The 14419-nt window shown below is 41.1% G+C and overlaps 2 protein-coding genes across 5 annotated transcripts in view; one reads left to right on the top strand and one right to left on the bottom strand.

The window, feature by feature from the left end:
• Positions 1-1793, bottom strand: part of LOC118412370 (tRNA methyltransferase 10 homolog A-like) — a 5605-nt gene extending 3812 nt beyond the window's left edge. Inside the window, exons 1-2 of the mRNA XM_035815198.1 lie at positions 1015-1793; positions 99-258 (exon numbers count right to left, since the gene is read on the bottom strand). Coding sequence (XP_035671091.1) covers positions 99-258; positions 1015-1292 — 438 coding nt within the window. The 5' untranslated portion in view covers positions 1293-1793. The remainder of the gene's footprint in view (positions 1-98; positions 259-1014) is intronic.
• Positions 1794-1977: 184 nt separating this feature from the next.
• On the top strand, positions 1978-14280 carry LOC118412352 (microsomal triglyceride transfer protein-like). Of its 4 annotated transcripts, none has more exons than XM_035815160.1 (18): positions 1978-2070; positions 2328-2392; positions 4283-4458; positions 4711-4824; positions 5330-5437; positions 5721-5825; positions 6621-6766; positions 7088-7247; positions 7609-7769; positions 9252-9420; positions 9556-9666; positions 9848-10066; positions 10292-10506; positions 10968-11187; positions 11591-11812; positions 12642-12766; positions 13079-13249; positions 13556-14280. In XM_035815160.1, the coding sequence occupies exons 2-18, from the start codon at positions 2350-2352 to the stop codon at positions 13704-13706; spliced, it is 2616 nt and encodes an 871-aa protein (XP_035671053.1). In that variant the 5' UTR covers positions 1978-2070; positions 2328-2349; the 3' UTR covers positions 13707-14280. The 4 variants fall into 4 exon arrangements, with proteins under 4 accessions (XP_035671053.1, XP_035671051.1, XP_035671050.1 ...); XM_035815158.1 differs by adding an exon at positions 10845-10909 and having other exon boundaries at positions 1979-2392; positions 11033-11187; XM_035815159.1 differs by having other exon boundaries at positions 1987-2070; positions 2284-2392.
• The last annotated feature ends 139 nt before the right edge of the window (positions 14281-14419 follow it).

Raw genomic sequence — 14419 nt, 5'->3', positions numbered from 1 at the left:
CGTTATGACACCACATACACCTCGGGGCGGGTCATTAACCCTTAATTAATGTCTTTTTAGTTACAACATGTGGAAGACTAGCCCCCCGATGAGCCCACCTGTTCCATCATCAAGTCATCAAAGCTGAGATCCACAGAGATGGTGATGTCACTGGTCTCCAGCCGCTTCTCAAACTCCAGCCGCAGCCGCTTCTTGTTCGGCTCTCCTTTCTCTTTCCGCTTCTGTGCCTCCAGGCGACGCTGCTCTTTCCGCTTTGTTCTGGAAAAATGATTGTCATCTGCCATTTTAGGCCCAATTTACACACAGTTTTTACCGATATCTGTGGAGATGTCGGGAGGGATCTAGAACGTAGGGGGCCGGACACCCATGGCGCTTGCAGTCATAAACATATAGCGCGATTTTCCAAATGGCGTTATATGCTAATGAGCCTTCCCGAAGTCAGGAAGCATCTACACGCGCGCGAAGCTGTCGGGGACCCCTGCTAAGCTATCGGTAAGGTATCGTACGAATGGTCCGGACCTTTCGGGAGAAATTTTCCCGATATCGTCATGGCGATATAGTAGTTCCATCTAGACGATGAAAAAAAGCTGTCGGCGAGAGGTTGTAGGCTCGCCGATATCGGAAAAAACTGTGTGTAGATCGTGTCTTAGATAGAGCTCAATGTACTACGTGTATTTTTCACTCAGTTTCAATGATTGCCGGCCGCTAGAAGTTTATGTAACGTTATTACATAGACCTGTAAGCAATGACCCACGATTTGGGCTATTTCAGGGGGCAGTGAACTGATGACCTCTATGGCTGTCAGTCCATTCACTTCCTGGCACTAACTCAATCCTAACCCACACTACTATACTTATAAGTCCCTCCACAGGAATGGAGTTCATCACAACATTATGCATGAGTAAAACTCATTATGACAATCCATGGCCTCAACTTGAGGCCCTCAAGATACACCTAAAGATTTGCTAATGCTGTGTCCAATCTTAAATATTCATAAATAGATTGTTCACTAACTTGAGGAATTCTTTTTTCTTCCTCCATGCCTCTTCTCTCCTCAATCTCTTGAGCTGCTTCTTGGATATTTTCCCCTCTGCGTACGCCTGTTCTGGGTCCATATCCTTGGTGCCTCCCCCCTCAACCTCTCCTGAGCACTTCTCATTAATGTTCACATCAGTAGCACTGTTCTTGCAGTCTGTGTCTTGATTTACATTATTGCATTCCTTTTCAACGGGCCTCCCTGGTGCATTGATATTCAGCTTGTCTGGTTCTGAATGCGTGTCTGTAGTTTCCATCTTCAACGTTGTCTCCCTGTTTAATTTCAGTGATTGTTTGTCAGCCTGGTTACTTACTGGTACTACTAACGTTAGTTGTGGTCTCCTTTGCTACTGTTGTCATTGTCCTTAAACAACAAATAATACACCAGGATCCTAAAATGATTTTAGTCTCTTTTAAATGTTCGTTAATAATCTCTCATTGGCCAAAGCGATTTTGGATGGATATGCAGTCAACAATAAGGCAATATTTTGGGATAGGAAGATATTATTATGGAATTGGTAAAGTGTGGGAGGGGGGGGGGGGCATCAGTTGCCGCTGTAATAAACCAACCCCTAACATCCTAGCACGTGAAACAGAGCCGATACCTTAACAGTAGTCATGACAATGGTTTCTCAGTCAGTCACATTGCACAATACGAGATAATCACGAAGAAATCACGAAATATCTGTCCTAATGCCGATGTATGTCCATGGGCGCCGCCATCTTGAAACAGGACGACTTAGAGGGGTCGAACTCGAAGTGATGAGTATATCAAAATTACCGAAAAGAAATAAAGAGATATTCATTAAAAAAATATTCATGTTTATGATTTGAATCCTTAGACTAGATTGATTTGTTTTACAAATTTCAACTTCGTTTGACTAAATCTAGCGATCATTATACGATGTGTCAACCTTTGTGGTCTTGGCTAAAGATCACGTGGTTTCCAGCTGTTTTGTACGAGTCAGCTGATTGTATCTGGTTATAATTTTTGCTGAATCTCAGCCGTCCACTCAGTTCTTTCTGTTAGCTTTGGTTGGTTTCTTTCCCCCTTTTGGTTCTTTTTGTATTTTCCTGTCATTTTCTTACTTTCCCGCTCTTTTTGTAACTATCTGGTGTTGTTTATGGATCCTTGTACTTTGGGTTGCATCATGATTTGTGTAAACAAGTCCTCACAACAGGGTTGAGTCACCATTACCAACGTGTTCTCGACCTTTGGACTTCAATCTTTGATCGGCCTCTCCACAGAGAACAGAACCACCTACCTTTACCCCTTCTGATCTTCTACACAGATCGAAAATCATCCTTAACAACATGTGGTCGGGAGTTTTCTTGCTGCTGTGCTCTTTTGTGCTGGGTGAGTTGTGGTGTAGCTGTTTTTGTCTTTTCCTAATACAAGCATTGTTTTCCTCTTATGAAAAAAACACATCAAACAATTATTTGCTATAATAATTGTGTTCTTCATTGTGATATTCAGTCTAAAGAGAATTCTTCATTTAGACTGTTTGAGGCTTGTTATTCGTGACTGTATAATAACAGTGCACTATTAATAATCTTTGTTTTTGTCCTTGACTACTAGTGTTACATTTCAAGTCTCTTGGTGTTTAATAGGCTTCCAGATCCTATTTGATAGGCTTTCATGATCTTCTCAGCAAATCTGAAGATACGAATGATATGAAGTTGACGCTAGGCTTCTTAAATAAGTTACAAAAAAGTAACATTAAATCCTAGAGTGCTTTAATAGAATCATATTCATTTCCTCGCCTGAACTTAAATTAACTGAAGTCAGTACCTCATGCAGCTTCAACATACAATGTCGCAATATCAATTGTTTTTGGTTTGTGAATTTACTCTAACTTCATCAAAAGAATTCTTCTGATAGAAAGATAAAAGGAATAGACTTTCCCATATGTGTTTTAAAGAATTACCAAGTTTCCATTATTCATGATTTATGATAAAAAGAAAATAAGGTTCACAAAACAAAATTAATGGCATTTCTATAGTCTGTACATCAAAACACAGTACAGTATATAAAAACTATATGATAAACTCTTCAACTCCCCTACTTTCATAAATGGCACAATGTATTGTTTGCACTTTGCAGTTATGTTCCCACTCTTTTGTTAAGATATGTATGCCATTGAATAATTCATTCTCCAATTCAGATATCAGATCAGATCATCCAATCACAGATCTCCAGGTAGCGACCAGAGTCCAGACCACGTGGACACATTCCACGCATAGTTTATTTACAGTACATATATGGGCGGGTTATGATTCTAGAGATATCTATGGCAACAACATCAAGTTGTGCTAAATTTCTTCATGGGTGTGAAAAAACAATTGTTTATGAATTGACCTATGCAAAATGTTACTAAGGCTAGGATTGTGACTTTCAGCTGTCATTATATATGATTGTTATTTTATGACATGTTGGGAGTTGTTCCTTCTTTTATGCCTAGTTGTACAGATATTTCTGTAGTGACATTTTGGAGGTTATAAAAACCTGTTAGCAAAAAGGTTCAAATGTCCAGTTCAAGCTCAGCAGCAGTTTTTTTTTCCTTTAACAGGTGGTTTGACGTATGTTTAGGATCCTGTTCGTATCTGTTTCATCTTCCTCACAGATTTTATCACAGACTCATTACAAAGGGCAGGATCATAAGCAGGAAAAAATTACATCCTGTTCCTGTACTAGATATTGATGACGTCATGTTGTCTTACTCATTATGTATTGTGAGAACATCGCATTTAGATAATAAAAGTGTGTCTGTGTGGAATGGACCTGGTGCAATGGCTAAGTGGATAGATTGTTCATCTTGCAGTCGGTAGGACGTGAGTTTGGTCCCAGTCTTGCCAAAGACTTTAAAAATGGTACATGCTGCTTTCTTACTAAATTACGAGCACTTTATAGCGTTAGGTATAGGGTATGGTAGGCAAACATACAGACCACTACAAGTGGACTACCCTCCTGCTGTAGTGATTGTACAAAGTTGTGTGGCCCAGGGCTTCAGAAATGGAGATGGGTGCCTCCCAATTCACCATTTGGTGTTGGAAGGACTAACTTAACTTAACCTAACTTAAGTTTTAGGAATCTGACAAACCAAGACTTGATCTCTTGACCTCCAGCTCCAGAGGCAGGGTCTCTAATAATATAATTACAAAACTCCTGTCTCAGACTTGCTGGTGACAAGTGGCAAGTGCTTTTTGTTGTACTTAACTGTGACACCTTCATGGCTGTTTGATACAGGTGAAGCTGGTCTCCCAGGTTACCAGGCAGGCCACGCCTACCATTACAACTACCAGACTCGACTCCGGCTGAATGAGCCGGACACAGACAAGCCTGATGTGGGCTTCCAGTTATCAGCTGGGGTGGACGTTACTGTGGTGTGGGGGAGTGGAGACGACCAGCTGGTCAGAGTACAGGTAAAACCATCTGTTTGCAAATGCTGGATTATTTTCCTCTTGTGTTGTCACAATATATAACTGATCTTGTCCCTTCAGCCAGCGCGTCTTGTTTTTTTCTCTAAGATGGATGAGTGGCAAATGTTAACAGTTATGTGAATGTGAATTACAGTCGTTTTTGAAGGTTTGATGTCCACCACCAGTAATTGAAACAAAATATAAGTGTGTATCCAAATCATTTCCTACTAACAGTTGTGTTTTATCTCCTTGCAGCTGAAGGATGCACAGCTATCCCACATTGGGGAGAGAAAGGCTGCTGTGTTCCAAAAAGTTTCCACCACCAACCTACAGGCCCATCCTGTCATGTTCCACTGGAGGGCTGGCCAGGTAACACAAAACAGAGATCTCTTTTTGAATCACATATTAGCCTTAGCCTGTGTTTGCACAGTCTCTTGCTGGCAGGGGTTAATGACTCCTAGGTGACGGCAACTATAGGGCTGGCTGCTACGTGCGTGATTTTAGTCAGAATAATATAAGGCTGAGATCTATTTTTTTCTATTTGTACTGCTCTGACCAGTGCTAACCATTGTTATACGTGATGTATATATCAGTGCACTATTAGTAATCTTTGTTTTTGTCCTTGACTACGTTTTTACGTTTCCCTCCTATAGGACAATGCGACTCTTTTCCAGTCATTTTCAGGCCCAGATACGAACTTGGGCCGCTGGCTCCATGGTATTTGAACTAGATGTGATGAGGTTGTATAGTGCCGAGTAGAAAGATGTGAACACTCTATTTTTCCGCTGTGTTGCCGATAACGAACTTGAACGAGGATTTACCGTGCCGAGCACCCGCCAATTGTTGCCAACAACATTGATGTCTACTTCTACAGGTTGAGGCTGTGTATGGAGCAGAAAAGGACACCACTCAAGCTGTTAACCTGAAGAAGGGTGTGGTCAGCCTGTTTCAGGTGCAGGCAGCTGCAGGGGAGAGGCAAGAGGTGAGGGTAGTCTTGGACAGCAATCTTGAGTACAGTCAAGATGTTTTTAGGCACAATACAATACTGTAAGGTCAGGTTTTTGACAACTGCCCTTAAAATAGTTGTTGAAATGTCTGTATGAGGATTGATATGAAAAAATATTCCTGGCGGTTTCAACAATATGTATCAGAAGAAATCTATCTTACAATGTAGATACTGCCGTATGGATCCAATGTGCAATTCTTGTACAGCATATTCTGTATCAATATTGACTTTCCATGATAATAATGATTTTGTTCCATAGATGGACGTATCAGGACAATGCATGGCCCTGTATGATGTCAGCAAGTCTAAAGTCATGAAGACCAGGGACTGCCTACTGACAACAGGCTTTACCAACAATAACAAGGTAAGGCCACACCAATTTAATTTCTTGGTTCACGGATTTTTTCATAAAAGATATGGAGCGATAGGGCGAAAAAAAAATAAAAATAAAAATTGTAAAATGGTTAGGGTAAAGATAAGGGCTGGTCCAAAACATAAAGAATAAAAAGTTTTCAGCTTGAAAAAAGTACAAAAATACTATTACTGTACAGTAACAGCACCTGTTCGTTGAAAATTACAAAAGTAGTGTCAGTTTTTATGTTTGTCCCATTCTTCATGAATGAAAAATATAACTGCAATAATTATACCTACATTTTAAGATAATATAAAGGCCAATTTGCTAACACCAAAAAGTTGGTGAATGGTTTCATTAATGGTGAAAATTTGCTGATAAATAATTTCTATTTGTATTTTTTTTCCCAAAAAAATAGGAGCGAGCGAATCCGTGAACCAATCAATTAAATTGGTATGGCCTAAGGGGCTTGAAATTCGGGAGGGTGACAGAAAAAAAGTTTCTTTGCATAGGAAAATCACACAATATGAGTGATCACTGTTTTTGCTACTGATGTCTATCAGGACATCAGCAGATTAAACTATGTATCAATATCTAGATTAGCAGATAAAATAACAAATTAAAATGTAAATTGATCTTTTTGTCTTTCTGCCTGCCAGTGCGTCACCATCACACAATGGCGATCATTCAGTCCATATCCAGTATTCAATAATGATAATAGTAGATCCATAGAATATGATCAATGTATAGAATTGTAAGCTCAGCGATGGTATGAGTTCACTAATGTTTGATTTCAAACTATGTCAGGTTGTTGGAGTTGATGTGAAGTCAGCATCAAGTGTTGTGTATGAGCTGTCAGGTGACCAGCCCATCATCCAATCAGCTATTGCTGAAGAGAATCATGTGACCCGGGTCAATCTCAGAGATGAACTCGGGACCATCATCTTTTCTGGGTTAGTCACACTGGTATCACAATAACATGTCTAGACAAGATGTGGGCTTAACGATCTTTACAATTGTCTATAAGGATCATAAAGTAATGAGCAACCGGAGTTTGATGTGTTGTTCTTCAAGTCAAAGACATTTTGACCAACTGTGCCATTTATTCAATGTCCAAGTTATTCTTTGGAGGATTTTGACAAAATCTGAAAATTGATTGTCTGAAGAATAAGAACGACAAATTTTTGGGGTCATATGTTTTAGAGGGTACTCTTGATGGTTCAGATATTCCTGCAACTCTGTGTTCATCATGTTCTATTGTCTCATCCACTTAGTCAAGAGCTGAAGTTAGAGAAGCAAGGGACAGGGGGCGCTGCTGTACAGGGTGCCAGTGTGGAGGAAGCTGTGACAGCAGCAGCAGGTGGAGAAAAGTTTTTGAAGGTTTCCCTCGCAACTGAGGAAATTATCCAGGAGTGTACAGAGGACTGTGAGTCGGTGAGTCTGTAAGTTATGGATGATTCGATAGAACCGGATAACTTTTCCACTAATTTTCTAAGCTGTGCATTTTATCTTACGTAAAATTCACTATCACATGTCAAATCAAGCCATGTTATTGTACAAGAAGTGTTTTTTTTCAAGTGATATATCTTACTGTATGATATTCACCAGAAACTTTGAAGGTCAGGGCTTCCAACAGTACCCACCTAAAGTTTGGAACTAATGTTTCGTATCCAAAGTGACCAGGTTTTGTAGAACAGTTTTTTAAACTTTAAAGTGAAGTGATGGTCATTTAGTTTTGGGTACAAATATCAAAATGATGACTTACCAGTGAGCATGAACACGACTACACTTTCAGCCAGCTGAGATTGTTACCCGTTACCGTGACGACCTGAGCACGGAAGCACTGGCCCACCTGAGCTCATCCAACGCTTTCCTGGAGGTCTTAAAAAGACTGAGGCATGCTGGGAAGGAAACCATCCTCAACATCCTCACAGATGAAGCAAATGGAGACATTGTGTAAGTTCTGTAGGTCTCAGTGAAGACTGTGCAACAAAAAGCACCTAAAACTTAGTAAAAGCAAAGCATGTCCTGTCAGCAGGGTTCTCCCCAGAATTTTTTAGTATAGCGGAGGGGCTGCAAAAATAAGCCAAACCAATGCGCTGTGCTTTCAAGAAAATGGGTTCATTTTGCAATGACAGAGGATGTCAAATACTACAAGCATAATATACTATAGTATACTGTAATTCTTGATTTTTTCACTGTACTTTTATGTTCACGGTTTTCACTGTGACGTCTGTAACGTGAACTTATCATTACAGATAACAAATAATTCACAGACTTTGTCTATGCGCACCTGCTGCCATCGTGAACATCAAGTTCCGAGAACAAGTTAAATTTTCTCAGACCGTGAAAGTTTGGTACCGTGAAGACAAAGTGAATTACAATAGTGATTCCTTTGTTGTGAAGTGGCAAAACAACTATTGTTTTGATCATTGCCCATTCACAAGTTTTTGCAGACAATGCTGACTGGAAAAGTGATGCCACTTGGCACAAAAATGTGTGAATTTTCATTTATTTTAGCAAAACTATCCAAGAAAATAGGGAAGAAACACACTAAATTTCAAAAGTAGTATAGTGGAGCTGGCTAGGAGTATAGTGGAGGGCCTCCGTTATTCCATCCTCTGGGGAGGACTCTATGTCTGATAATAAATGGGGTTGTCATTACATGTAGGTAAAACAACAATAAAGAGCAAGGTAAAATGCATTACAATTCTGTATGTGAATTAGAGATAAAAAATCTTCAAACTTATTCTTCCCTGGACTGAGTTTGAAATTGAAGTTATGAAAGTCCCATCACTGTAGATTAGGGCTGGTACAAAACCGGTTTTTCTTATTGGACCGGTCCAGAAAAACCGGACCTGAAAAAATTAGGTGGACCGGATGTTGGACCGATTAGAAAATTAACAGATTATTTTATCAGGCATTCAGACGTTTTGGCATTTGCAGGTGGAAGAAAATAACAAGAGTGAAGTAGAGGAGAGTTTATAGTAATTTCGACCAAGTTTTACAGCCAATCGTACAGGTGCAGTTAGCGTTGTAGGATTTTAAAACGCCAGTGCAAGTCTAATGCTCCACCAAACTGATCTCTTTGTAGTGAAATGGACCATTGGTATGAGTCATACTGCATCAGGTCCAGGTTCAGGTCCGGACCTGGACCTGATCCTTTGGACCTGAACCGGACCTGGACCTGAATATTCTGTACCGGCACCCAGCCCTACTGTAGATTGTGTCTACTCTTCTACATTGGTATACATGCCCAATATTTTCCTTGCTTTCAAATCTCCCTTTTTTATGCCCATGGTCTTTTTGATAAATTGTGTTTAATAGTACAAATCCTCATGTGATCTACATGTAATAGTGTTCTTGGGTAAGTGGTTGGAGTCTGTTTCAGGAACTCGTTGAAACATAACAATGCCCATTGTGCCTGCTCCCTCGCAGGCCCCAGCTGATTGACATTGCCACAGCTGCCCAGACAGACTCCGCCATGGAGGCCCTGCTGGAGTTCCTGGACTTCAGTGTGGAGGAGGACACTGACCTGCCGGACAGATTCCTCTTCATCCTGGGATTTGCTACCCACCCGACTGACAAAACACTGTCAATGCTACTGGTGAGAGATCAGTGTCTAAATCAGGGCTGTCTTCAACTTAATCTTTTTCCATCCGACATATTGTTTGCAATCCAATTTAATTCTTAAACGAAGACTTTACTCTACACTTAATTTTTTTTTGTTCAATTTTTCCAGGAGAAATTATCTGGGGAGATCGGTAGTGAGAAGATTTATGAAGCGATGGCTCTGACCCTGGGAGCTCTGGTGTATACCTACTGCCTGGACCCACAGCAATGTGAACAACCGGTAAGGAGGAAAACTTTACTTGCATGCATGGTGTTTTGCGATCTTCCACTGATATTTTGTGCAATGTAAGGCTCATGCTTGGTAAATCATGTGGTGTTTTCTTATGCTAAGCGTCTTCCTGTACACACCTTTGTGATGTATGAGAAGTTTGTCGCAAACAAATCTTTATTTTCTTCTTCAGATTGTAGGCGAGGTGAAGACAGCTTTCTTGGAGGGATTGGAATCTGCTGAATTTGAGGACGGTCAGCTGATGTTTCTCCGTGCTCTCGGCAATGCCCGCCTTCCCGACACCATTACGGTCCTCCTAACGCACGCGGAGGGGGCACAGTCAAACGCTGTGTCTATGGCGGCACTGAAGGCACTCGGCAGGTTTGATTCAACACTGCTGGACAGTAATGGGGTGAGAGTTTCTTTTTTTTTCAGAACTCCTATAGTGACGTTTCACAGTGATGAGTGGTCTTTGTATTTTTGTCTATAACATGTATTAGTAACAGGCTTTCTGAGGCAACTTAACTGATATTTCTGGTTGTAGTTTTGGAATGTGACGGGGTACATTAGAAATATGTCCCATATCAATAAGACATAACAGGTTCTTATGTTCTACCCCTGATAAAATCCTCTTTAGGTGAGGAGGTCCTTGAGTCGGATCTTCCACCAGAACAAGAAGACATACGAGAACACTGTCCGCACGGCAGCAGCCAGCCTCCTCCTGATGGTCAACCCCTCACCGTGGGACGTCCGGAACATCCTGCTGTCACTGTCCACCCAGGAACCCAAGGAGGTGTCCACTTTTATCTGGGCCAGAATAAAGGACCTACTGGACACCAACCACCCATCCAGGTGACCCTCTTACTATCATGTTTTTTATCCCTTGTCAGTATAATCCATGACTCATTTGTACACAGGTCCTAGTAATGCAGCATTCACTCATCAATATTTATCTGAAGTATCAGCTTGAAGACACCAACAATTTCATGCAAAATCGCTCTTTTAGAAGATGATTGTCTGGAACCTGCCACCACTGGTGGAGTGTACATGAATGTATGATAACATTGCACTTTCATTTATTTCTCGAGGTGGTAAGGAATGACAACACCACTTTGCCCAAGTCTTCTACTGGTTTAAATTGTGAAACATATACTGTACTGAGCTGTTTATTTCCTCACATGTGTCCTTAGTGTTGTGATCCAAGAGGTCCTGAAGGACGTCACGGCAGCCAATTACTACACACTAGCACAAAATGGTCTGTCTGTGAAACATATACTGTACTGAGCTGTTTATTTCCTTGCATGTGTTCTTAGTGTTGTGATCCAAGAGGTGCTGAAGGACGTCACGGCAGCCAATTACTACACGCTGGCACAAAATGGTCTGTCTGCTGCATACTCCAACATCATGGCAGACACGCTGAATGCTGTCGCCACCTACGGACTGTTTATTGAGTTTGCCAAGTCGGCCTTGATGCGGCGTTCCAACATGGACGTGTTCCTGCATGGCCAGGACAATTCTATACAGATCCTACAGGTGGGTGCAGGCAATTTGTGGGGAGGGGGGCAGCTGTAGAGCCTACAAAGTATGAGGAGTCTGCTATGTTCCAACACTGGTACCCTACATTCCAACACCCCTATGTTAGGTTTAGGGTTAGGGGAGTGGGCATTGGAACATAGAGGAAGGGAAACTAAGAAAAACAGAAAATTGAGAAGGGTGAAGAAAACTGTTTGCCAGATCTTCTGTGGCACCCAAACAGTCATACATGAACTGAGAGATAGATGAGACGAGGCAATGTTTATTCCTGAAAGCTTCCCTTCAAACTGCATTTAAACTACAGAATACAAGCATATGGAGGAAACAAACCAGTAGCTGTACTCTCTTAAAGCTGTACTCTCTCAATACTTCACAGTTTGATTCCTCCTGTCGTCTTTGTCAGGTTGCTCTTGAAGCTGAAGGTCTGGAGGCTATGATGGGGGAGGAGGCAGAAGATGAGGAGGCGTCGGCCAGCGGAGGGATGGGCCTCATTCTCATGGACGTCCAGGTCCGGCCCTTCAAGCTGTTTGCCGGGCAGGCTGAGCTGATGGCCGCGGCCTGGTCCTACTCCGGTGTGCGCATGTCTGCTGTGACTGGGATTGTTCTCATGCAGGATCACTTTCAGGTCAGGCTTGGCAACAAGGGGAAGTGGTTAACGCTACTTGACCTTTATTCGCGAGTTAACCTTTATCCGTTGTATCTAACACCAGTGTATTTCGGGATAGAAAGTCAACTGATGGTGGTCTCAAACTGCATTACATTGAAAAAAAAAGCAATTTGAAACCATCGTCCATCTACGTGATATTTCTAAATACAGTCTAAATATCCTGTTTTTAGGTAGAACGGATTTAGGTTACCCTGCGAATAAAGGTGAACTAGCATTACTTATACATGTGTAAGAAACAAATGCTGCTAACTAAGTACTGGTACCACTGGTATTTCTTATATTTCATACCTTTCAATCAAGTTAGATATTATCATTGCCAGAAGAATGGGTAAAGCTAAGAAACATGTCTAGTAAATGTGGGAATCCACTGGGGAGGTTAAGTGGCTTTCTGTCCTTATGTTCCCAGTTAGTTGATGCAAAGTTGTTAGTTAAAATTGACTGCTAGAAGGGCTGCAACGTGTGAGCATATTTATGTATATCAGTACTATGTACAATCAAGCCTGTCTGCCTGCTCTGATCCGGCCTGCCCATTCAAAAATAACAATTCATGAAGCTCAGTACTGTAAATGCATTTAAGTTCGCGGGGATTTAATTTCGCGGTAGTGGGAAAATGGTTTTAATTTCGCGGTAGCACCATGCACTGCAGTCTCTTACTGTTATGGAAAAATGTTCGCGGTGGTGAAGCGGCCGCCGTGAAAACCGCGAACATTAATCCACCGCGAACATTTCTGCATTTACAGTATATTGCACTATGGCATGCTGATTTATAGTTTGTCATTGTTTCCAGATCCACCACCTCCAGTCCGGTGTTGTGGTAGAGTCTACCTTCCAGGGAGGCGTCTCTGTGGAGCTGGGGGGCAGTGTAGACATCAGTCTGTGGAACAGAGCCTCCGTCACACTCGTCTCCAACAAGTCAGTCAACACAGTTTTGATATGTTGAAACTTCCCATACCACAAAATATGAAATGGGAGAAATTCTAAATGTCTAGGTTTTTTCCAAATTTAAAGCAAATGATATCTCTCTTATTCTAGCACAAAGCTAGAAACATAATGATTTTCAATGCCTCATCTACATCTAGACGTTTTCTTGTCATAGAATACATGTAGCTCTAAGGATTCTTACTGTCCATATCTATTTATCTTTGGACATTTCTGTACAACCCTGGCTGTGTGCTTTTGTAGAGGACTTTCCCATTCACATTTCTCCTCTGCCCCTCCCACTAGTGGTGCTCTGGTTGTGAAGGGGTCAGCCACGGTGGACTCCCCCCTGGTGAAGGTTGGAGTGGACCTGTCCGCTGAGGCTGAGGCCACCATCGACTTCACCACGTCAGTGGACTTCTCAGACATGCCGTTTACCATGTGTCTACAGATGGAGCAAAAAGCCTTCCAATACAAGTGAGTTGACAATTGATGTAACATTTTCAGGCAGATATACATTGTTTAGTTTTACATGGTGTAGCCTATCAAACTGCTGCTCTGTTTATATAATCATAGTATGGTGACTAGCCCTTTCAGCTGTGTGCTGCCACTTGCTAAATACTTCTAAGGGTTATTGATGGTATAGATATGCACTTGACTCATTTAAGGTATCAAAAGTGACCAATTCCTTTGTATTCCTTGTGTGGACTTAAACACTTTAAGAAGATCAGTGTCAATGGTGAGAATGAAGTGTTTAAAAACTTTTTGTCTTCTCTTTTTCAGGAGAAATATATCTTTATACGAAAAAGTGCCTGGTAAAGATGCCAAGTTCCGGTTAAAACGAGAGCGGACAAGAAGCATCCCAGAGAAATCGTTCCCGCTTTTCACAGGGCAGAACAATGCTCAATGTCGAGCCATGTTTTCTGAAGACTAGATAGGATGGATACTTCTCATGTGCTAACTAGTGCAGCTACAGTTGTCGTTTGGAACTTCTCTGTAAGATTATAAAAAATTCATCTGTCTCTGATATGTACACCCAAAATGTATTTGGATTTTTAGATACATCTAAAAGGTATTAAATAAAGACTAGCATTGGACTTTTTTGTCATTGAAGATTAGACATCCAGGTAATAAGATATGCCAAATAGCAGTTACTCAAGCAACTGGATATGATTTTAAAACCGTTTCCAAAATCATATCCAGTTGCATGCTTGATTAACTACTTTTTGGCACATCTGACATTTTGTTGGGCTGTTTATTGGTCAGTAGAATTTGGGCAACTATTGATTATAGCCAATATCTTGATTACTGTCCTTGCAATGTCCAGTGTTAGTTGTTTTAAGTTCTAGCTTCTTTCCATATTATAAGATGGTGCAGTAGATAGAACATGATGTAGATATTAGTAATATCATACTTTTAGTAGGACAAACTGTGCGTTAGAGACTATGCATATTTTGTGAGGGAGGGGATGCTCTCGTGCTGCATAATGAATACTCAGATGCTTAAATTTGGCTTAACTCTGGCTACAGTTGTGATTCCTGACAGCTTGTTATGAACTTTGCTATGTGTGTGGTGCTATGCTTCCAACTTTGGATCTGAAAAGGGTTGTAGAACTAGAACCATAAACTAGATAGACAGTCTCATATA

The sequence above is a fragment of the Branchiostoma floridae genome, chromosome 3, assembly GCF_000003815.2.
Source record: "Branchiostoma floridae strain S238N-H82 chromosome 3, Bfl_VNyyK, whole genome shotgun sequence".
NCBI classification, from domain to species: Eukaryota; Metazoa; Chordata; class Leptocardii; order Amphioxiformes; family Branchiostomatidae; genus Branchiostoma; species Branchiostoma floridae.
Note: the sequence above shows the minus strand (reverse complement) of the source record. Positions and strands in the feature narration are given on the sequence as shown.